The 26,146-nt window shown below is 34.8% G+C and overlaps 1 protein-coding gene across 1 annotated transcript in view; it reads right to left on the bottom strand.

The window, feature by feature from the left end:
* TRMT11 (tRNA methyltransferase 11 homolog) overlaps positions 1 to 26,146 on the bottom strand; it is a 51,904-nt gene that overhangs the window by 2,283 nt on the left and 23,475 nt on the right. The window contains exons 8-12 of the mRNA XM_006926196.3: positions 21,596 to 21,676; positions 19,140 to 19,304; positions 17,751 to 17,823; positions 17,494 to 17,625; positions 13,328 to 13,448 (exon numbers count right to left, since the gene is read on the bottom strand). Of these exons, the coding sequence (XP_006926258.2) occupies positions 13,328 to 13,448; positions 17,494 to 17,625; positions 17,751 to 17,823; positions 19,140 to 19,304; positions 21,596 to 21,676 (572 nt within the window). The remainder of the gene's footprint in view (positions 1 to 13,327; positions 13,449 to 17,493; positions 17,626 to 17,750; positions 17,824 to 19,139; positions 19,305 to 21,595; positions 21,677 to 26,146) is intronic.

Here is a 26,146-nt window from a genome sequence, read left to right as displayed (position 1 = left end):
GGGTTACTATAGCCTGGGAGTATAGTCGACTTCAGAGGACTGAAGTCTGGCCCACATCTCAGGACTGTACCTGGGACAGCAGCAGTACAAAACAATGTTCCAGTGTTCAACCTCCGATTGTACATTTTAACTTTTATCAAGTCTGAAGAGTCATATGAAAGGAAAGGCCATGTCATCATCTACTTCTCCAGGTGTTCTAAATTCTGTCCTTATATCAAATAAGATCACTAGAAAATTTGTCCTCCTAAACTACATTAGCTTAACCCTGGAAGAAGTGTCTTTACTTGATTATATGTAAAAGCTAAGTTTAGATGCTGATATCTCTCCTTGCTTTTTCATTTCTCACATTTCTCTTGATTCTCCACCTAAGTCATCAAAATCAGAAACCTAGGTCAAATCCCTCTCCCTTTTCATCTCACATTTAGTTAGTCCTAAAATCTTAGATTCTGCATCCTAAATATCTCAAGTCCACTTCTTCTTTTCACCTGTAATTCCACAACTACCGATTAAGCCTTCCCCATCTCTCCTTGTTTTTTTCCTAAATGGCCAGTCGCTCTAGAGGCCTTCAGTGGCTCCCTCTTCATACGGACACCAAACTCAACCTATTAAAATGTAAATCTAATATGCCAGCATTGCTGGCTAAAACCCAAATGAGTTCAAACTCTCCCCAATTCTGAGGCTTTCTTTTAATGTTTAAGAGTTAGATTCAATTGCACATCAGTTTTCTGAATGTTCTCTCACTTTCCTCTCCTGTACAAGAGGGGTACAGCACAACGGCAGGAAATGAGATCTTTCCCAGATTTGCCCTCTGTCCTCTCTTCTCCCTGCGACTCCTCTAGGCCTCGCAAAATCACCTCTATGTGGAAATATACTATTGACTAATACGCTTCAGGGAATGTCCCGGAGCTGCAGTGGTGAGGAGGACAAGATAGGACAGAACTGTGTGATTCCAGCGTGCAAGCTTAGAATGCAGCGGCACGGTAAGGCAGCCAAGGACTGGCTGGGGACTGACTCAGGCGCTAGTGTGCCTAACCTGGCTAAGCTGCCAATTACACAGCTCACTGGAGGAAGCAGGAGACAATAGCTGAAACACAATGGAAGATAGACTTCCTCTTGGATCAAAGAGAGAGAGCTTAACAAAATAGCTTGTCTTTGACCAGGAGGATATAAATAGTGCAAACTGGTGATAAATAACAGAGAATATAAAGATCAGAGCCAGAGACAGGGAAGGAACAGCAGCAGTCTGGAAAACCGAAAAGTAATGACTAAAACCTATGCTAACTAGTGGTCACCTAGGAAACACGTACTACCTATGACATTCTTTATCTGAATATTTTAAACCTTAAGATTCACTCAGATAAAGTAAAGCAAAATAAGCCCCTAAAAGATGAAGTGTTGAGTACTACAGGGATCCAGAAGTAGAGAAACACATGCTTACGAGGAAAGCTGGAAAGACTATTAGCCTTAGAAACACAACCTTTGGGGGACAGAGCAGGTGGCGGGAGGCACGGGATCCTATTTTCTGTATCTCCCAGGGAGTAGAGAGGCATCAACATGAGGCATGTATTTGAGTCCTATGCTGGAACACCTCCTCCCACAAGACTGAATGCCCCCTGATTGTGAAATAAAGACATTCATAACAAAAACCCCTGGAGAACCCAAAAGCTCCAAATCCCTTGTATAGCCAGAAATCTGGCAAGGGCCTACTCCCTAGCAGCCTAAGTCCTGCTTCAGGGTAAGCCAGACACTCAAGGGACTTTGGTTACCATTTTCATCTAAATGGAAGAGTCACAGTTCATAAAATGTTCTACATGAAACATTCAGTATATCCATGGTCTACCACATATTATTACATACATACATGCAACTATCATATACCTATGAACAATACACGTTTCAAATATACCCTCATCTATATGAAATATACTATTTGCAATATTCAGAATTTATAACCCCAATGCTTAAGAAAATTACAAACTCAATATATTTTTTTTCTGTTTTCTCTCTCTCTCTTTCATCCTATCTTTAGTTTAGTTTACCAGGGCTCACACTTGAGATGATGATATTCAACTCTACATACTTTTCATCACCTTTTCATGCCTCTTCTCTATTTGCATTCCGGGCCCATCTCAAGCAGGGATATCTGCAGCTTTTTTTTCAACTCGGTATCTCAAAGGCCAAAGTGTTTACTTAAAAGGGCAAGAGTATCCTCAAGCAACACAACCCTTGATGTTCCTCAGTAACTCAAGCTTGTCCCAGTGTTTGACTTCTGGTTTCTCCAACACATCCAAATCTGTCTACCTGTATGCCAATGTATCATAAAACTTGAGTTCTGCCAAGTTTTAGGAAGCAAAAAATACTTCATGGAAAATAAAAACACACAAAGAACTAGGAAATGCTGAGAGAAAACCATGGTGATGAAAGATTATAGACCACCTTTCCCAAATTTTATAAATACTGGTTAAATTTTGGACCATGGTAGTCATTAGAGATATGAATATAATAAATATTAAGATTGTTGATTACACTATCTCTTGTTTATCACTTTTATAACCAGAAATTAAGAGTTTCTGTAGAAAAATCTGTACTAGCTAGAGATGGCTGCGTAATGGAAATACACAGCTTTCAGACCTATCGCTTAACCGTGTAAGACAAACAGCAATTGTAAATATGACAAGAAATATACAAGCTCTGATTCAAGAAAGCAACTAATATATATTCACAACGATGTGTTTTACATAAATCCATTATTAAATTTTCTGCATCTTCTCACAGAAGATTATCATATAAATTTTGCAGATAAGGCAAGGGAGTCTGCAGGAGTTTAAATAATCTGCCACAGGTCACATAGCTAGTAAGTAGCATTGCCAGAATTGCAGCCTAGATCAGACTTCAAAGCTTATGCTCTTTCTATCACACTAGGTTTTTTTTTTTTTTTTTCGTAGAGATTACATCAAAACAACGGTTAAAGAGTTAACTTCCCACATGGTAGATTAGTGGGTCCTTCAAAATAGAGTTTGACATTTAGAGGACATTCCTGACTGAACAGCAACATTATGGTAGCACATATTTCAAATCTAAACTTTTAGACAGAATCCCTTTAACCACTGTCCCACCCAGCCAATTTCCTGTCCTATCAGTACTGCTAATTCTAAACATAAACCACTCGAGGAATTTTAGCACACTTGCCAAAGAAACCAAAGGGAGCCTTACAAATTGTAATGTACTCTTATGTGTACACTGCCCTCTGCTGGCTGAAGCAGATTAAATCCTTTAAGGTATCTCCTGGTGTGGATATAGTTTAAAACAAAGCTGACCATATATCTGATAGTCAGGAGCACTCTGTTTTCTCAATGTCTGAGTCCTGATTGTAGTAAACATCCAGAGTCACAGAGCAACAACATGACCAGAATGGCTATTTTTCTTCAGAAAGCATCAGCATGTATTCTCACTATTTCATCTTTTAAAGAATGATGTGGAAATACACACATTCACCTTGGTGACTCTAGAATGTATCACTGTCATCACCTATTTCCAACCTAGAATTGCAAATTCTCTAGCAAAAGAGTACATAAACTAGACCTTATTCAAGCTACTCCTTAATTATTTTACGACTACATCAAAATAAGAGTATTAAAAAAAAGACATTAAGAAGGAAAGTACATCAGCCACTTATAACTTAATAAATTTTAACCTAAGGGGAAACAAATTCTCAAGAAAGAAACAAAATTATATCTCTTCCAGTAATATTTGAAACTGACAGTTTAAATGGAACGAATGACACTGGAGTATACCATGAGGAACATATATGTAAGAGTGTTTCCCAACCTGAGCATCATAAACTATTCAAGACGATTCTTCACTGATAACTCCACTTAGGTAAAACTATCCTTCTAATTACTGCCTTCTCCCAGGAATTTGCCATACTTTGTTATCATCTCCTTAAACAGAGCAAAGGTGTATTGATTTTCCACAGTATGGCGATTCAGCTACTTTCTTCGTTTGCTTCTCATGAGAAATGAGGCCTATGCAACACAAGATTAGAAAGTTTTTGTAATACTGATTTTTGAAGAGGGATGTCAGGATAACAATAAAATTCAGTGAATTTTCAAAAAGAAACCTTAGCTAGCCATAACTATCTGTTTCAACTCTTCCTTTGAATGCATGATTTAAATACTGTTAAATTTGATAATTTTTGTCTAGAAGGACCCAAAATAATCACTAAACAGGTACTTTTCATTCCATAAACATTTACTGAGAGGTGAGAAAAACAGTCAAGGTCTGTGATTTCAGAGCTTATATACTAGTGGGAGACAGACATTAAATAACATATATCCAAACATTAAATAACATATATCCAAACTGTGATTAAACACTGGGAAAAAAAATGTACCATAAAAATATAAGGAGACACCTAGTTAGACGGAGTGAAGAGAATGGACAAAAAAGGCTTCCCTAAGGAAGTGATATTTGTCTGAGACCCCAAGGCTGGATTAAACTTACACACAGAAAGAGGGTAAGAAAACATTCCAGGAAACACAATGAGAGAGGAAATACAATGTGAGAAGACTATGAGACCAGAAAGAAGTACATTCTGGGAACTGAAAGCAGGTCAGTGTGGCCAAGGCTTGGTAAACAAAAAGGAAGGTGGCACAAAGGGAAATTGGATGAGACAGGCCAGGAGTAGATCGGGCTGGTCTTGAAGGTTATCTGAGGGATTGGGAACTTTTTTTCTAAATTCCACAGAAAATCACTGATGACTTTTAAGCAGAGGAGTTTCATTGTTTACTTACGTTCTCAAAGATACTCTGGCTACTGCATAGAAAATATAAAGGCGGGATAAAGTGCAGAGGCAGGGAAACCAGTTAGTTGGAAGACGACAGCAGGAGCCGGAAAAGCAGCACCGCACCAAGTCTCTCAGGAGGGTTGAGGGGAGGAGGTTAAAAATATATACTACCATCCACTCAGCTATCGCAAACCAGATTTCTGAAACTTATCCTTAACTCCTATCTCCCTCACCCCAAGTATTCGATCAAATTCTGCCGTTTATCTCCCTGCCAAAACCCTCAATTCTATTATCTCTTCTACAATCTCTAGTCCTACTCTTCTTAGTTTACAGCCTCGTCATCTTCGCACTCCCATGCCAGGAGCCTCAACACTGGTATCACAGGTTCCTACCACAACTCAAACTTGCCTGCATACAGAAGCCCGGATGACCTTCATAAAACTTCTGCTGCTCTTCTAACATCCCTCGTGGTCTTGCCATCACCCAAACAGAGCTGAGGATAAACTTGAAACTCCTTGGTGTGTAAAAGACTTTCAACACCAGGCATCCCTTTGGTTTTCCACTTCATCTCTACCCACTCCTCCCACAAATACTTAGTATTTCAGTCATGCTAAAATATCTAAGGTTCTCTGAACCCACCACGAGCCTTCTGAGTCTCTGCATCTTTGCTGAAAATGTTGGCTTCCTCTCTGGACTCGAGCACCCTCTCCTCGGGTAGGTGCTCACTGGTGGTCACACGGCACCTTGCACACATGACTACTGAACCAAATACATTATGTTGGAATAGGCTGGGCGACCATTTCTCCCGCTGTGCAAGTTCTCTAAGGATAAGGACTATGCCTTCTTGGTCTGTTTAGCCTCAACACCTCACAGAAATGTTCCCATAAACACATGCTGAGTGATGAAAGCCATGGCCTGGCTTTCTCCTCAGGGAACATATAAGCAAGGGAAGAAAACATACAAAAGTGTGAAAAAATCTGTGAATGTAAAAATCATTAAAAGCCTGGTTTTATTCCTCATTTCTCATAGTACCGTGTCCAAAATGTCACTTGTCCTCAAGACCTTACATTAATATTTGTTTATTCTCTCTCAGCAAAAACTTAAATCCTTCTTTACAGAGAAAAAAGGAGTTATCATGTATGATTCTCAACTTCCTTGGCCCCACCCACCCTGCACTGCAAACTGGATCCCCACTGCTTAACCACGGCCTCACCTCTCACACCACTCCCTCCCCATATTCCAACCGAGGCCGAAACACTCTCATAGTGCCCCTTTAGTGCCCAAAACTTTTATAGATAGAATACCCCAAATTTCAGTGAAAGTACCTAATAATCATCATCAACTTATAAAATTACTATTTAGAAATAAAAGGTTCCCCTTAGAAAGGCATCACTTTGCGGATGAAGTTGAAAATCACTCAGAAGGAAACCAAATGGGTTCTATTTTAATTATAGGTCAGGTTTAAGTTGTCCTTTTACTGACAGTTCCTGATAATGAGATAATGATTTCTTCTACCTCACTAGTATTAACCTTAAGCCATTTATATTCTCAAAATGACAGTAGTTTATATAAAATAGCAGTTTCATTGCAAACACTTCAATACAAATGGCTTAAGAAACTTATTCTGATAAGTGAAAACCAATGATGCTGTCATCATAGTGAAAGACCCCAAACTGGTGATGCTTGACTAATTTTGCGAAGAAAGACTTTTGGATTCATCAAACATTAAAGCTATGACATACACTCTTAAATAAGGTGAGAGGAAGAAGGCAAAGAGATGGAAGAGAAAAGCAGTGGGTATATTTTCTTTCCTGAAATCAGCAGAGTGAAATGAAATGTAAATGACAGTGCTGAATATAATGGGCCTCAGTTCAGCTTCAGGGTAATTACCCATGTCCGGCTTTTGTTTAAAAATCCTGCTCCTCTTATCAAAGCTTCCCACTATTCTACATCTGGCACTGGACAGTAGCTATAGAAACCACTTGTGCTGAAGTTACACAACTATAAACAGCACTAGGCCATTTCCAAACTAAGAACAAGCAGGTCAAAACTCTGGCATCCAATACTATTAAGAGAAACCTCTAGCATTATTCTTAATGGGAACAAGGTAAGGCTGAAAAGCTTCATCTCTAAATTAGGTATGTACATATCGTCTGTACTTTTAAAAAATGTCATTGCTCTGCAAGATATTGAGTTACCTAGAGTCTATTAAAATATTTTAATATATGGTAAAACCTTCATATCTATAGTTCTGAAAACAAGTGACATTTAACAACTGAACTTCGACATCTAGCACTCAGCACATAATATCTTTTTTAACTGTAAAAAAAAATCATGCATATTCATGCTATCATGATGATACAGAGTACTAAGTGTTTTCTACATGCTCTCCACTAAAATCTATAATTTTATAAAATTCAAAATTTAACCTGAAATATTAAAATAGAAGGCCAACACATCAGATAAAAATCTAATGACAACTTATTATATCTAATATTTAATTAAAATTAAGAAGAATTACACTTACCCTAAGAGGCAAAGGCTGAGTAATAAACCGAAACACAGACACGCATGCACAGACTCATTTTAATTTGGAGACTATTCATATCCTAGTGACTTTTTTAAATTGTCGCAATCCATTAAAAGAAAAATTGATAAAAATATGCATATGTTTATATCAAGATCAAAAACAAGCAAAATTACTTTGCTTATGGATGATTTAGGTAGTGATAATGCTACAGAGGAAAGCAAGAAGGTGATTACCATAAAAGTCAGATTAGTGGTTACACCTGCAAAGGGAGGTGTTTATGATCAGAAATAGCAACAAAAGGGGGTGCTTCTGGGGTGCAGCATTACTCTGTAATCTTGACCTTGGTGGTGATTGCATAGATGTTCAGTTTATAATTATTCATTAAACTGTACACTGACGTTTTTGGACAAAAATGTGTGTTAAAGTCTCAGGGTTGGATTTTTGATGGCTCATGGGATGAGAAGAAGACATAAGTCCATGTTTGAATTTGAAAAACACTAGAAAGATAATTCTAAGTTAAATATCCATATGATAAATAAGGAAATATACCAAAAAATACAAAGAAGAAAATTTATCAGTCAAGAATAATAAAAAGAGCTCCAAAAGATTATGCTGACTCCACACAAAAACTTCTATTTCCCTAAACCAGTCATACACCAAACTTCTAGATCACACTTTATATTTTGCCAATGATCTCTGCCTAAGATTCTGTAACATCAGTATATAAAAGACTATTTTACAGTATATTAAAGACTATTTTAGCTTGAAAATATGAACATTAGAACTGGAGCATAAAGATAGATGCTCACTCTGCCTTCACAGAATTCTTCCTACAAACTGAAGAGTCACATCAAAATAGCACCGGTAAGTAGAAGGACCCATATAATTAAATGATTGCCTTCCTGGTGCAGGTAGGGGATAGCATCTTGCTTTTTCTTTTACCAGAAACAACAATTTAAAGCTATTAAGATAGCATTAATTTAACAAAAAATCCAGTTTGTCAGGCAAAATCATTTAGTTGCAGAAGTATAAAAGGCAACATGACAACCCTCTAAGATTTAAATTCAAAGAAAAGTACGATTAACAGCAAAAGCAATCATTCAGAAGTAGATGGATGACAAGATCCCTAAAAGTGAATTCATGCAACATGCTATGAAGCATCACCAGGCTTCCATCTGCTTTTATAAGCCCTTTCAAACATCTCAATTTATAATTTATAGATAATGCAAGCAGTTTCCTTTTGCTTTGCAAAATATTTTAAAAGGTTCTCTTTTTCTCTCTCTTTTTCTTTCTCTCTCTCTCTCTCTCTTTCTCTCTCTCTCTCACACACACACACACACATTGATGGTATATTGATTACTATATTAAGACCTAGACTAAGTTCATATCCAATCACCATGTTCTTACTTAGTGTCACCCTGTCCTATTTTTCTCACTGAAAAATAACATAGCATCTACTTTTCACCAGGCACATTGTATGATTGAAATACTTTATACCTAATCTCTAACCTTTCATCACTCTAAATATAAGGAAAATAGCTACCATCTTGAAAGGGATAAGCAAAAAATGAAAATATTTAAAAAAGAAGAGTCAACAAGAAGGAACCACCTTTAATTCAAATAGCTGCCAAAGAAAAATCAACTGCCAAAATTCATTCTGAGACAAGATAATGCATAATGGAAACAGGCACAAGTAATTATGTCAGTGAAACACCAGTTTATGATTAGAAACATCCCTATCATTCTAATATATAAACTACTATCACAAAGACTAATTTCTTCCACTTCAAGCCATTGATAAGTCATTTTCTCAAACAAGTGACCCCACCATCTTTTCTCTTCCTTCTTCATTTAAAACATGTTATAATGTTAATTGTTCTTTGTTCCTCCATGGCTTCAAATCTTTCAGTCCTTTAGTCAAATCCCTCAGTTTTGGCCACCTTACATACTGATTAATGAAGCATTCATCAGATTCATGTTATTGGACTCATTCAGTCCAAAATAGTTACATTACCTTTCATCACCTGCCGCTATGACCTTCCAATATTCCCTATTTTAAATCATCTAAACTATACTTGCTAGCCATTTAAAATAATTACAATTGATTTACACATTAAAACTTTAGTCTAAATTAATGTCTATGTAGTGTCTAAAATTAAACTTACTTATATTTCAGTACCTCTCAAATCTCTAGGAGAATAAGGTAGCATGTCAGGTAAACAAGCCACAAAACAAATAGGGCATGTGATGACCCATTTAGTGCAATGGCAATATTAAATATATATATTTTTTTATTTAAACAGTACTATAGAGTATAAAAGTTGCACAAATATATAAAAAATATTTCAAGAAAGTCTTGAAAATGGCTACTTTGGGTACTCTTTTGTCTGTCCAAGTATATTGGTAGAAAAGGTTGAGAGAGTATTGTTTTAGGTGACTTTCACTAGAGACATAACTATTCCACTCACATTCTGATCTGTTCCAACAATTCCAGAGATCAGGATTTTTCTCCTATGAATTTTATAAGAGAAAAATGTTTTATAGAAGTAACCACTGTGACCATAACTGTATATAGCAGTATTGGCTACATGTTGTATCAACAGAAAAAATGAGTTCTAAAAACAAATCACATTCTCCCATGGCCCCATGAGTGACGAAGAAAGACTATCTTTAAAAAGAAACTAGTAACATGACATTCAAGAATATCTGCATTTTAATCTTGGTATATTCTAAAGGTGTTTTGGTAAAGACGCAACATGATGTAGAAAAAAGGATACATAATGTCAACGACAAAGAGGAGTTTCGGTTGCAACTCTGACAATTTCTAATCACAAAAACATGCAAAATAATAAGATTAATGGAGACGAAAGCTTGGCAAACAATAAACCATTATAAAAGTGTTATTTATCATTCATTTAGCTTTCAGACTGTATCAGCAGGGAACAATGACAAAACATTGGCTCTTCTTATCAGGCATCTTCATAATTTTAACATGCTTGCCAAGAATTTCTACTAATGCTCAATAAATCTAAAAACCATAGCCAATAATCTAAAGATACAGCATTTTATAGAATATCCATATTCGTTAGACAGTTTCTGCACTTATTTACATTTTTAAAGAGGGCCAAATGTTATACTGAAGTTAAATCTAACAAGTGACTAATCAAAAATACAGTACACGAAAATGTAAAAACCTAAATTTAATAGTATTCCATTGCCAAAATCAACAACACTGAACAATTTGTTAGACATGCATGAGAACTGTTTGACAATTTTATGTCACCACTTGCATTATAAAGGACTGAGATCTTGCTGCAATTATACACACTTCTCTCCACATAAATAGAAAGTAGAAATGAAGTAGTTAAAGACCAAACGTGAATTTAACAAGATAGTATTTTCAGTTATAGTAAACTCCATACTAGTTAAAACTCACTGATTAAATTTGGTCTTATACAGTTAAGACCATTTCAAAAACTACTTGAGCATTAGGTTTTTTCCTGTTTTTTTTTTTAATCAATTTAAAAAGGACATAAGTAAAATAAAAAGTAACCAAGCGAAAATTAATACTGTCTGTATAGCTTTAAAAATACCTAAGGTGAGTGCCCTTATCATTTTTATATAGAAGAAAAAAATCTCAGAAGCATCCTTAGATTATTATTTCTTCTGAGTATCAAATAAATTTACTTAAGAGAAATATTATAAATCTAAAAGTAATCTTTCTTAAATTAAACTCAAGGGAAAGCATTGTCCACAATGGGTCTTAATTTTCCCATTAATATAGAAATGAAATAAAATCAGAAATGAAATAGGTAATATGATAATTGATACCATGTAAGTACAAAAAATCGTAAGAGACTACTATGGCAATTAAATGCCAATAAATTGGACAACCCAGAAGATATAAATTCCTAGAAACATACAACCATATAAGGCTGAGTCATGAAGAAATCAATTACATAAAATCTGAATAGACCAATTACTGGTAAGGAGATTGAATCAGAAATCAAAAACCTCCCAACAAACAAAAGTCCAGGACCAGATGGCTTCTTTGGTGAACTCTACCAAATATTAAAAAAAGAATAACCATCCTTCTCAAATTCTTACAAAAACTGGAGAAGGGAACACTTCCAAACTCAATTTATGAGGACAGCATTACCCTGATACCAAAACCAAACAAGGACACCACAAGAAAAAAAAACTACAGGTCACTATCTCTGATGAAGAGATACAAAAATCCTCAACAAAATATTAGCAAACCAAATTCAACAATATATTAAAAGGATCATACACCAATATCAAGTGGGATTTATTCCAGAGATGCAAGGATGGTTCAACATCTCCAAATCAATGTGATATAACCTATTAACAAAATGAAGGATAAAAATCAGAAGATCACCTCAACAGATGCAGAAAAAACATTTTACAAAATTCAACATCCATTTATAATAAAAACTACCAATAAAGTGAGCATAGAGGGAATGTATTTCAACATAATAAAGACCATATATGACCAGCCCACAGCTAATATCATACTTGACGTGAATAGCTAAAAGCTTTTCCTTTAAGATCAGGAACAAGACAAGGATGCTCACTCTTGCCACTTTTATTCAACACTGTAGTGGAAGTCCTGGCCACAGCAATTGGGGTTGAGCAAAAATTCAAAGGCATTTAAATTGGAAAGAAAGAAGTAAAACTCACTATTTGCAGATGACATTATACAGAGAAAACTAAAGTCTTTAGCTTGGAAGATAAACACCCTATCAAAAAATTATTAAGACTAACAAATTACGGAAAATTGAAGGATACAAAAATCAGCATGCAAAAATCAGGTGTGTTTCTATACGCTAATAATGAACCATCAGAAAGGTTAAGAAAATAATCCTGTTTACAACTGCATCGAAAAAAATAAAATACCTAGGAATAAATTTAAACAAAAATATGAAGACCTGTATACTGAAAACTATAAGAAACTGATGAAAAAAGTGAAGACGCAAACAACGAAAAGTATCCCATGTTCACAGGATATTGTTAAAATGTCCATGCTACAGATTCAGTGCAATCTCTATCAAAATTCCAATGGCACTTTTTATAGAACACACAATCCTAAAATTTGTATGGACCAAAAGAAGACCCCAAATAGCAAAAGTAATCTTGACAAAGAACAAAGCTGGAGGCATCACACTCTCTGGTTCAAACTATGTTACACAGCTATTTAATATAGTATGGTATTAGCATGAAGAGGTACATAGATCAATTAAACAGAGCAGAATGCCCAGAAATGAATCCATGCAAACACAGTCAATTAATTTACAACAAAGGGGGTAAGAATAAACAATGGGGAAAGGACAGTCTCTTCAATAAATGGTGCTGAGAAAACTGGACAGCCACATGAATTGAATGAAGCTGATCTGGACATGAAACAACACAAATGTTATTTCTCCTCAAGCTTAAGTAAACTGTGTGTGTGTGTGTGTAGGGAGGGAGGGGGGAGAGAGGTGGGGAGATAGGGGAAAGAGGGAGGGAGAGGAGGAGGGGAGGGGAAAGTGAAGGAGGGAAGGGGAGGAGAGGAGACAAGGCAGGTGTTAGGTCCTAACAGATGAGGGGAAATTCCTTTCTCCCTAACACAACTGACATTTTCTCTTCAGTATAGTCTGCAATCAAGTAGGTCATGCTTTTAGAGAAAAATGGTAACTGGTAGATCGCTAATTAGACAACAGTTGTTTAATTAAGAGTGCTCTGTTTTAAAACTGAGTTAGCAACAAGGTGTCAAATAAAGCCTGAGATGTTAAGGTCAACTTTTATTTCTATTCTTTTATCCACTTCTGTATTCTACTCCTACCCTTTAAACCCCACCAAATGTCACAAACCTCTTAAACTTCTACTTCTTCCTGAATTCATCAATTTTTTTTTTTTTAAATCAAGGACTAAGATTTCCAAACACGATTAAAGGAAATTTAGAAAAAACTGAGCCATGCAAAATTTATCTAGAAAATATTTGGATAATTTACCTCAAATTTCTTCACCTTTTCCATCGTTATCAAGCGCCTTGATGTGTGACTGGAAAGCTTCTGCTCACAGTTGCTAATGAGTTTCAGGCAAGGGTGCCAGGGTACCATCTCGTCAGTGTATCTGAAGGGAGAACAGCTGCCTGTTATGAACACATATGTGTACCCCACATGGGATCATCGTGGGGGTATATCCAGTGTGGTATGGAACCTCCTCTTACTACATCTGTACCATTTTCTTTCAAATATGCTAATTATTTACATAACCCGTAAACAATCTAGATTTTTAAAAAGCGAAGTACTTGAATATTACCACATCCAAAAAAAGTAGTTTAATTTTTTTACCTGTAGAATGAGAATGAGAGAGAGAATATACGTATTTTTTATTGAAGAATATCAAGCATTTAGGCCACAAAAATACAAGATGATTCTACCCTAAAGGATCCCACAAGACCACTTAAGACAGAAATACATCCTACAATCTCACATTCATGAGGAACTAATTAATCTGGAGATTTTTATAAATTCTCAAAGTATAAAGTCTACTGCAGCATCTATATTTTCCCCTATAAAATGAAGTGCCCCTGCAAAATTTTAATGGTATCTTGAAACCTCTATCAACTTTGTAAAAGTTATGAGATTATTCAAATGAACTCCCAATATAAACACTACAGATGATATCAGTCCTCTGGTCACCTTAACCCATTAAATAAAACTGAAGCCAACGCAATGAACATTGGTGACTGCTGCTGGGCAGCACAGGTACTATGTGAATGGAAATGATGGCACCTAAAACACAGTAGTTCCAAACCTGACATCTAACAGGTTGTTAGCCTCAATCATAGCAAAAGACTAAGGTGACAGACATGGGGGAAACAGCTATAGAGCAGAATGGAGAACATAGAGGGAGGGGCTCACTAGGTATGGGTATCATTAAGAACACTGTTATTGCCAGTTTTTATTCTTCCTTTGCAAATCTTAACACATTTGTAGACAGTCTGCAAACATTTATTAGATGGGAAGTTTTAAGGCTCTGGACCAAAATGGGAACGATGATGATTAGCACTTCATGTAAGGACTACCATCTCCTCTAGCCTGCTCTAATATGTCAACACTGTCTTTACCACTACTCTTTCATTGACCTCTCTAGGTCGTTCTGACCTTCAACAAGCTCTCCTTTATTACCTCAACCACAGGCTCAAAACCTTCATCACCTACCTACCAAGCAACATTCACAATGCAATTCATTTTATTATCAGTGGAAAGAATTCTCTTGAAATCATCCTCTGCCTCCTTCCTAGGGCTTTCCAATAAGTTAACGACCATTTCAGATTTCACCTTATCTAATTCTTTAATGTTCACTATATTGTCAGAACTGCTATAGTTCTATAACATTTAAGTGGTAAGAGAGAGAAGGTAGAGCCTTGACCTTAAGCTTGCAAAACATCAGGGTTTATAGGTCTCTGAAACTGTCAAACGTAGTAATGTACCCTTTATTAAAGAAAAAAAGAATCTTTTATTTCCTGGTAGAGTTGACAAAGTATTCTTTTACATGTTAGTTAAATATATATAAATTAGATATAAACAAATTTATATATCAAAACTAAAAGTACAAAACCAACATAATTTTAATATTTGTGACATGAATGATGATAAACTGCTAAAACTAAATCACCAGCATTTGGCTTAACAGCAGAAATACATATTTGCGTGTTTTGATTACCTTTTTGACTTAATCTCTGAGTTTAAGCATAAAGGAATATCATTTGGATCATTAACAAACTTGTTTTAACCACTACTCTATTATGTTAACACACTAATCAATTTAACAGTGTACTCCCAAAATATCACACGAAAAAATGAAAACTAGCTGTTAACAAAAAATTCTTTACTAGGTATTCACTAATATATTTCATACCCAAAGACTGTTCGCAAACTGTTAAACAGAAGCTATAAATCTGTACTATGCTTGGACTACTATGATAGTATGGTATCTTATCTTAATTCCATTTTTATTACTATCCCCTATAATCCAAGCACCTATTTACAACATCAGACAGACTAGGCAAATCCACAGAGATAGACAGGTGGTTGCCAGGGACAGGGGTGGTAGTGACTACTTATGCATACAGGGTTTCATACTGAGATGATAAAAATGTGAAAGGAATTAGATAATGGTGATGCTTACAAAACTCTGTGGATATACGAAAAACCATGGAGCTGTACACTTTAAAAGGGTGACTTTCATGGTATACAAATATTTCAGTTTTTTTTAGAAGCCAAAATAAACTATGAATATAAGCCCCTAGCTTTTCCATGAATCAATTATGAAAGTCATTTATTTTCCTGTGAATCTTCATGTCTCAGGTTAATTACTTTGAAATGTTACTAGAATTTCACCTCCCATTTGAGAAACAGATTTTGTGTTGATTGGAGCACTTACTGAAAACAGTCTAAGGAATCACTTTTTTCAATTTTCTAGATGAGAGATAAAAAAACATGTCCTGTTCCATGCTCTAAGCCACCACAAAATTCATTTTATTACAATTAAATTTTATCCCCAAATCCTACTTTGGGGCACTTTATTAAGCTTCTTCATTTTGTTATAATTTTTATCATGAGCACTAGCAGTTTGTGTTCTATTAAAGGACATCTTTCATAAAGAAACACGATTATTAATCACTTCAAGAAACTTATCTGTGTGCAATGACAGTTAGAAAACACTATATGGACATGTAGAACCTGGGCAAACAACTATACTCAGTAGAAGCTTGTTTAGTAGTGGATTCTTTGCTGCAATTTAGATTGCCAATCAGAGAGAAAACATGTTTTTAATCATCAGCTACAACGATTCTTCACAAATAACTAAGATTTTGGTAGTATTTGTTTTTTACTACATCTTATATTTTTCAAAATGTTCTGATTTTACAGAATAATATCTAAACTTGATTACAACACATCATTCTTATTTTCAGGACTTAAAGTCTATATTGACTAGATATGATTATACAAAAAGCATTTAGAATAGTGTTAACTTGTCTGTCTTTTAACAATGGCAGTTGGAAGCTGTGCTGTTTTTCATTTGTTTTACAAACATTGTACTGGAAGTTATAAGAGTCTGGCCTAACTTTAGTCCCCTATTTGTTTATCAACTGATAAGACTACACATTCATGACCAAACCTCTTAACACTGAACTTATATTTTGTTGCTAACAATAATCTCGTTTAACCTTTTCATTTTAGAAATAAGGAAAATTAATCCCAAGCAGTGAAATGACTGGTCTAAAGTTAAAAGCTAGTTAGCTAATGGGTTTCCTTATTTCTAGTGCTATGTTCCCTTAATTCAACATCCTGCCAGATCTCAGGTACCTGGTATATGAGAAGAGCATATTTGTTTACTTCTGTGTGAGAGTGGTTCTTGTATGAGACAAGCTGAATTCTAGCAGCAAGTTTACTTAAAATAATTTTTTTAAAAGATTTCTATGAAAGATTGAACAGCCCAATTTTAAGCTTGATACTATCTTTCCAATCTAAATATCCAGTCTTGTTCGAGACATCTTGTCTTTCATTGTATAGCTCTATTTACAATTAATAATTATTGAATAAAAACCCAAACCAGTAATGCTGAACATAATGAGGGCCTTAAATATACACACAGAATTTATTTTGGCATTAGCTTTTAAAAAAAATTTATTGCATTTAAGGTGATCATAATAGCCAACAAATTATTAAAACAGTAGTAGAGGAATCACTCAGCTAAGTGTTAAAAAGTACCTCTGTTTGTGACCATGGAAAGAGAGCCGCTAAACAGCTATATCAGGCACTGAACTAAGTGTGACATACAATAGGGGTTGGCAAACTTTTCCTCTAAAGGGCCAGAGAGTAAATATTTTAGCCTCTGTGGGCCATGTATGTTTCTTCAGTTTACCAACCCCTGATGTAAAAAAACATAAAATAAAAAAGTCAAAGCAATTCGATCAGTAGGAGAAAGGGGCCTGTTTTATACAAATATGTAGGTAAACAAAGACTACCGTAAACAAAGACTACCATAAACATTAAATACGAAGGTATTTATCCTGAATACAGTTAGACAGGGAAAAAATTATGCCAGATATACAAACACCGTAAGAAAAATGAAATTAAAAACAAAATTATTTAATATTACATACTCTGGTGTGTACACTGGTAACCAATAGACTAGTCTTCCACCTAATACGAGGGTCTCAGCTGCAAAATTTAACAGGTCAAAAAACATATCACTCAGATGATAACTCAAGGAAACAGGAACGTGGCTTTCTGGACTAGACAAAGAAAACAAAATTTCAAAATCAGTGGAAAACTTTGAGGCTGCTAAACTAAGTTAATTAAAAAGAAGCATGTTGCTTCTTCTCTAATTAGTAGCACATCATATTTAACTTTCGCTTACCATTTTTCTATCCCCTTTGGTATTTCCTTCTGTGAACCTGTTCTTCTTGTAGATTCTCTGATACCATATGGAGCTAGACAGAAAAACAGAGGTAACACAGATCGTCAAAAGTCACCTAATCCCCAGTGAGGAGCAGACAGACATCATGTGCCTCCAGATATGACACCCTGAGAAAGATAAACACCATCTATGCAATATTCCATGCTGAGAATGCATAATACTAGGAACATTTTATTTAAAAGGTGGCAGGCCATTGTGTTCTTCAAAAATGTCAATGTCATAAAGACAGAGTAAGTTGGAAAAAGTGTTACAAATCGAAAGATATCTAAAAGATACGATTAATAACTACAATATCTGACACTAGACTGCATACTCTACTAGAGAGGAAAATATGCTATAAAAGTCAATTGACAAAACTAGATGACAAACTACAGATTAAGCTATTATACTGATTTATTAAAACTGACACACCTGCACTGTGGCTAACTAAGAGACTATCTCTATTCTTAGGAAATATACACTGAAGTATAGGGGTAAAGGTCCACACTGTATACAATTAACTCTCAATCAGGAAAAAAAATACATATTTTATATAAATATAATGAGAGCAAATAACAGATTGTTAATAAAAGTTCACCCAATTTTCATAAAATATTTTTATACTATTATAATGCCTTGATAATTTTTCTTTTGTTAGATCTGAAACCATCTAAGTTACCAAAGAACTGAAGTGGGCTGAGATAGAAGAGTTAAGATACACTTGCCACTATTTACAGATTTACTGCCAAATACTTTGGAAAAGGCAAATCTATTCTTAGATAGGATGCCTGAAAGGCCCAAGAACTCACGAGGCATGGGAAAACAGTTCTCATGCACATTCCTGAAGCTCAGTGGGTTCGCAAGCCCAGTGGTTCACAGAATCCCAAATATCTTGTAACTCTAGAAAGGAGATGCCAGTGAAAACAGGCACTACAAAAAACACAAACACTTACACATGGAGAAATATGTGATATCTGATACTCTCTTGTATCTGACACCATAATTGCAAATGACATTTTGGCTCCACTGGGCATACTAATGACCAATTACAGTCAAATATAAAACAAACATAAAAACAAATACGTGCCTCAAAAAATAAGTTGAATAGAGAAAAGAATGACAAGTTAATATATATAGTTTAAAAAAATAAAACAGTGAACTCTTATTTACTTAAATTGGTATTCTACCCTATATTTGTAATTTTCTCCTTCTTCATTATGTGAAGAAGTCGGGGATGGGAAGAATACCAGTACAAGTTGACACTTTGTGTGTTGGTAAATTTTGTACTTTAAATGTAAATGACTTTAGGAAACTAATCCTGCTCTGACTTTTGTATAAAGATAAACTTACGATCAGTGATGATTGCATCAAAATACGTGCCCTTCCTCCAGGAAGGTTTAGATGCATCTGAAACCAAGACATCAAGGTAATACTTCTCTAAACCATACTGACGAAGATTTGCCCTAATGTTTTCATCCGGTCCTCTCCATTTCTGGTTTTTCCTACTAGCTTTTCCTGAAGGGAAAGAAAAAAGGAGACAAAGTACTAAATCAAAAAGGGCATTCTTATTTCTTGCCATTTAACTAAAAGCGATAATTAACTCATCTAAAACTACATTTACTCAAATAAAATTTGCTTTCATTTAAAATTAATTTTATTTACACAAATAAACAATTATTTTATTTCAACTTATTATAAATACATTGAACAGTAAAATTTACTGACATCTAAATGATATTGCTCTGTCAGCTTTCAAGTAAAATTGCCTTAAAACACTCATTCAATACTTTCTGAGTTCAAAGTATATATTCAGAAGATACACAGTTGAATAGAACATGGTCCCTCACCTCCAGCAGCAAACAGTACCATGTAGAAGAGTGATGAATCAGATAAATGAAAGAGAAATAAGGAGCGCTAATTTGGGAAATGCCAAGAGCTGTGACCATGAAGAGAGGCAAAATGGAGACGTTACAGATGAAAAGTTAAAATAGAGGTTGAAGGAAGAAGTTCAAAAGTTCTAGTTTAGGAGACAGAAGTAGATGATGATACCATCAAGTAAGATGGGAGAAATTAAAAGGAAAAAGCAGCTTAAGAAAAAAGATGAGATTCACTTGAGATATACCAATCTTGCTTGTGAGGTAACTACAGAACATTCAGAAAGAAGATATTCAGCAGGTAGGGGGAGGCCAGAATATATACACTTGGGAGATAATCAGTACGTAAACTTAAGTTAAACCCATAAGAATAAATGACATTACTAACCTAGGTGATACTTACGTAAATGTTTGTTCTATAAATATTCTATTTTTATATACTCTTCTGTATTATGATCTACTTCACAATAAAAACGAAACTTAAAAATCAAAAAAAGAAGAAGGGCATGACTCCGCACACAAGTAGTGGATGGAAGCGGGAAGAGAGATGCCCAGAGAAAAGTAGCATGTAAACACAGGTCAAAGAAAACTACAGGGCCTTAAGAGATTGAGATGAAACAGTCAAGGAAATAAAAGTACCACCCAATGAGACTACCGTCTAGGAAACCAAAGAAGATTTAGGAAGGTCAACACTGTCAAATGCTATAAATCTGTGGCTTTAGTAACAGTTTTCAGTAGACATGAAAACTGGTAAATAATGGGTACGAGACAGTGAGAGATGAGAACAAGTAAATACTAGTTTTTCAAGAAGCATTTTGTCAAAAGTAAGAGGAAAATAAAATGGTAATTAGAAATCCCCTATAGGATTGCTAGAAAAGGTTTTGTATTTTTAAGAATAGGAGAAACTTGAGAATATTTGAGTATAGTAAGACACTAGAAGCATAGGAAATAGAGGGCATATCTAACAACATCTTGGATAAGCTCTGAGGAAACTCTTCATCCATCAGAATTCTACCCAAGTACTAAAAGTTTATAACATAACTTTTAAACACAACTTTCATAAATAAAAATTCAAATAAATTATATAGGACAATTTCCTTAAAGCAAACATACTGTTCCTACTAAAAGCCAACTGGAATAATTCTTCTTAGCACTTTATCTACTCTAACACATTGCAGACAAAGAATAGTCTTTTCTGGTTAGCCATTTAGGTGAACTTGATAAAATATAACTAATTTTCCTTATGATAAATATTACTAAATTCCTTATAGTCAGAGTAGGAAAAAAGACAAGTCATCAAGTACGGTATGTCAAATTGTTTCAGCAAAAGAAAATTAAGGATAATAAATTCTTACCTATAACAACTTACAGTATAAGAAAAAGGAAAAAAGTATTTTAAAGGTTGATTCTAGTTACAATAATGGAATACCAACATAAATATAAACAATTTCAAAATCATCAATGAAAACTGACATTTTTAATACCAAACTTCTGGATTTTAAACTGTTTTCCAAAATTGCCTCAAAAGTAATCTTTAAATAGAAACTTTGTTTTATTAACATGCACATGCTGATTACAAAATGTCTAGTACCTTTCTCCTACTTCTCTCCCAACCCTGAAGTTCACAATCTTAGAGTTGGCATACTTTTTTAAAATCTCTCTCTTGTGATAAGACCACAAATACCTCTGAGGGGAGAGCCTGTTCTTATTCATCACTGTGTCCCCCAAAGATCACTTTGCACATACTGATCACTTCGTAAAAAGCAGATACCCAATTAAGCCTTATTGTTGGAAAAATAAGTAAAACTATATCACAACTTTATTTTAACATTAAAAAGAGACGTATAATGCCATATAAAACTATTTAATTATTTTAAAGGCACATTTGGTACAAGAGCCAAGACTGTAGCACTGTCTAGAACCTCTACTTACCCAAGCCATGAACTGTGTTGTAGTCTATGTCAGTCCCATATACATATGCACCAAAATGAGCAGATGCTACCAGAAGGCCACCTGAAAAATCACAAAATTATGATCTGTTAACCAGACTCTTGTTTCTTCCTCTATTTAATCTGATCTAGATTCTTACAAACTAGCTGCTGGCACAGTACCCTAGAATGACACTGGTCCTGGCCATGTTTAGCAGGTCTCAGAACTGAAAAAAACAAAGCCCTGAACTATGCTCACTATACTGGTCACAAAGCAGGTAATTAATGTATGCCCTAGGATGATTACTTTGAACAGCACTATTTATAGAAAACTATCTTTTTTTTTCGGTCAAAATATGTATATTTAGACATTATTTTCATCTTATTTTGAGAGGTCTATACAAAGCATCTTCCTCTTTTCTTACAAATGAGCATATAAGGCTGCTATACAAAGAATTGGCAATAAATAAATTGTGACAACTGAGCTCAATTCCCACTGAAGTCACAGTTTCAATAACTAAAGAGGGCATAAATAATATGTAAGACATTAGTGCTTACAAAAATTAAAAGATTAAGACAAGAAGTAGTTATTCTGCTAAACGGTGAAGCATTTATCTCTTATTTTAAACTGTAAATATAAATTTCTAAATAACTATTATTAAACATATACAAAATAATTACTACAATTACTTTTCTGTTTACTGAGTGCTATGATCAAAGTATGAACAAATGTCCCAACACAATCTGAATAGACTAAGTAATTTGGTGTGATTAGCTTACATACAAACAAAAATCCTAATAAAGATTTAAAAATAAATGAAATCCTCTAAAATAAAGATAATATTTTAAAATAAATTTTTAAAATTTCACAAATATTTTAATAATTGCACTTTTCATTGAACTTCACTTTTTTCATCATCCAAATTAAAATGCTCCTACTGCTTGGACAAGTCCTAAAAGCTACAATAGCTATAGCTATACTATAAAAAGGTCTGTCAGTTAAATAATAGCTATACTATAAAAAGGTCTGTCAATTAAACTGAAATCTGAAATATATATATTCTTAGACCAGCATACACTCGGACAAGGGAAAATAACTAGGGCTATTTCCCCCTATATCCTTCTGAAATATAATCTCTAAAATTAAGATGGGTAGTACCTCCAGAGGATCAAGATCTATACATTAATGGTGTTCCTTCCATAGCCATTTAAAACTTAGTCTTGTAACCTGTACTTACAAATACTTTTCTCATGAAAAATATTTTAACCGACTACTTCCCATTGGAGTCCATGAAGAAGAAAATGGAGGACCAAAAGTGCAGCAGAAACCAAAACCTAGACTCCCTCATACTAACCACAAAAAGCATTGTGTGAGGAGTAAGGTAAGTAAGACGCCATTATTCTTACTCTATAAATGGAACTGCCCTTATTTGTGAAAAGTACTATATGTGATGTCTGGAAATACTCACAAAATCACTTCACCCAAATTATGAGGAATTACTACAATTCTGCCAATTAAGGCAGATACTCACCTAGAAGAACTAGTTGTCAAGGGAAACACAAAAGCTTTCCTGTGCTTCCTTAAACAGAACCTTATCCATTTGGTTAGAGTGAGTTTTGAGAAGACCCAATATAGAGTACACTGCTGAAAGGAGATGAATAATCTGTTAGACTACATCTGTTAGTTAATGCTGTGCCCTTTAAGCTTTTAAAGTTTTAAATAAAATCACAATAAATTAGCTTCTCTGAACTGGACACTGGGAAATCACTGTCAATCATCTAGTTGTTTTTACCACTAAATTGAAGCATTTTCTGCATTTAGTTACACCTCAGATGGAGTTGCCCTGGAAGCTGCCTAGTGGGAGAAGAGTGATAACAAAAGGAGCGGTGAAGTGTTGAGGGGGCAGGTAATGTGACTCACCCAATATCTAACTATATGCTATCAAGTGTAAAAATACCAAAAACTTGGTGTTTTAATTTCTCATTACTTAAATAGTAACCACTTTAAGGTCAGGGTAATATCGGCAAAGGCCAAATAAGTAGCATTTCTTTATGATAAAGAATTTATGATTTTCATCTTTACAGATTTAAGTAGAAAGCTTTACAAGTATGGAAATAAGGGACTGGGCTTTGGTTTTGCTGAAAGGAAAGGAGAAAAGGAGGGAAAACGAAGATACTGTTACATCTATTTTACCCTTTAAAAAAAAAACCTCTAATTCAACTAGAAGCCTAAGCAAAAGGATATTGCTAGAATGTAGAAATTTTACTAAACTATGAAACTCAGGAAAAGGGGACTACAAAGAATTGCAGACAAAATGGGAAACAGAGACTATTACACAGCTCTGCAGAAATCAATTATCTTTTTTCCTTTCTCTTTTCTGCCCATCATCTGCTCTTAGAAACAAGAGTTTCCCAATACCTGCTCCTATGTCTATTGTTTTGCGATGACAAAATTCAAAGGAAGCTACACTCCTTTCATTACTCCTCTGGCCCGTATGAAGGTAGAAGAGGCCAAGCAGAAAACAGTCTTCTGGGCATGTTCTCAACTACTAAGGGAGCTGACTCACTTGAGAGAGGGGAAGGGGAGAAGGAATCAGAGCTATGGCTGCTGAGCTCCATCATATCATACCACATCTACCTACAGGGGCAGATACTTGTACTGATTATTTTCATTATGAAGAATTAGAAGTTTACAATATTAATTTCTTTGCCTGTTGTCATAATTTGCCAACAGTTGCAAATTATGAATATCTTGGAAATTAGTCAAAGAAGGGACTGGAAAATGAGTTCATGACCAAACTGTTCATCATCATTTAATACTAGCTATATCTAACATCTTTCACCAAAAAGCTATTTAAGTTCTTCACAAAACAATAATTAAAAGTAATAATGATAACCAGTACAGTTAGTTCACTGAATGGTTACTGTACATCAGGCGACTTCTTAAGAATTTCATATACATATATTACCTCACTTAATCCTTACAGTGTATTACTTATTACCATATTACGAATGATAAAAGTGAGGCTAAGACAAGAATCTTGCCCAAGGTCACAGAGAACTGACAAAATAAAGATTTAAAAATATATATTTCTCTTACGGTAGTCTATACCATACTGCCCCCTTTGGGGTCAGCAGCAACTGAAGTTAAGTATACACTGGCTTACCAATTAGAGAAACAAAAGTAGAATTTCTTATTAAACAAAAACAAAGTAAACTAAGTAAAGCTGCACACTCAGTTAATAAGAGTTGTATACCATTTACAAGTCTTGTATCATATCATGGGCAGGCCTGTGGCATTCTAGGTATTAGACACATTCAAGCTGATCACTCCTTTAGCTGTGCTCATATTAGAACAATCGTACTCCCTAACTACCCAGAACTGACTGGATGATATGTATCTTCCCCCTCAGGAAAATGGAGATATACAACTTAAAAAAAAAAAATCTTACTAAAATGAGAATCAGCATATTTGCTATGATGAAAAGAACTGTGTTTCTCCAACTCATAATGTCATTCTAGACAATGTAGCAGACTATCCAAAAAAAAAAGAAAGGTATGTAGGCAGGGAAAGACTACATGTCTTTCAGTTTCCACAAAATTTTCTACTCTGCTCTATAACCCTGAGAAAAATCATAGGTCATAAGTAGTCAATGGGTAAAGCATTTGGGACACTAATATATGCCAATTTTGTACTTTTAAAATGGAAGGGGGTTGGAAACACCCAAATTTAAAATAAATACTAAAAAAGAAAACAGAAGAAAAAATATCATCCAATGCTTTATGGACAACTATGGCCAAGGAGGAGAGCACAGGGCTACTTATTTCTCCAATCCTTCAGAAGGTACTACCCATCAATGAGACAAAAAGCCCAAGAGAGAGGACATACTGTGCTTAAGAACTGTCTGTTCACAATTATTGGCTATTGCCAGTTTCAAACAAGAGCACCAGAAGTCCTAAAGCTACACTTAAGCTACAAACGTAAATTATGAAGTGTATTTTAGCACTCAGCATCTTTGTAAAGATCTTCCCCTCGCAATTTTCCATTAACTGTCCTATATATTACAAATAATGTTCCAATTAACTGTCCTATATAAACAGTCAAATGACCAAGATATGCTACCCACTCTCAGAAGCTGTCCTAAAGCAACTTTGGGGTAGGTCTCTTCACCCCTTACTACATCAACAAAAGTGAAGACCTTGATTGCTGTGGAAGTTAACATTTCATAATAAACCCAGCCTAATCTGCATAAAGGGAAAAATTTTACCTCTACTAGAAACTATTTTTAAACTCTATGGTTTAGTCTACATATATGTGTGCATATTAAGCATTACATATATGTCTATATCTCAAAGAATTCTTCTCACTTCACAGAAAAAGTTTTTAAAAGTCCAAGAACAAGATTAAGAATTACTAAAGAATTTAGTATTTGGGAAAAAAATTAGATCCATGCCTCACAGTGTATAATAAAATGAACTCCAATGGACCAGAGATCTAAAAGGAAAAAAGAGTACAAAAGTACCAAGAAAAAAACAAGCTTAATTCCTCTATAAC

Source organism: Pteropus alecto, unplaced genomic scaffold (assembly GCF_000325575.1).
Source record: "Pteropus alecto unplaced genomic scaffold, ASM32557v1 scaffold79, whole genome shotgun sequence".
NCBI lineage: Eukaryota > Metazoa > Chordata > Mammalia > Chiroptera > Pteropodidae > Pteropus > Pteropus alecto.
This window is presented reverse-complemented; position numbering and strand designations above follow the sequence as displayed.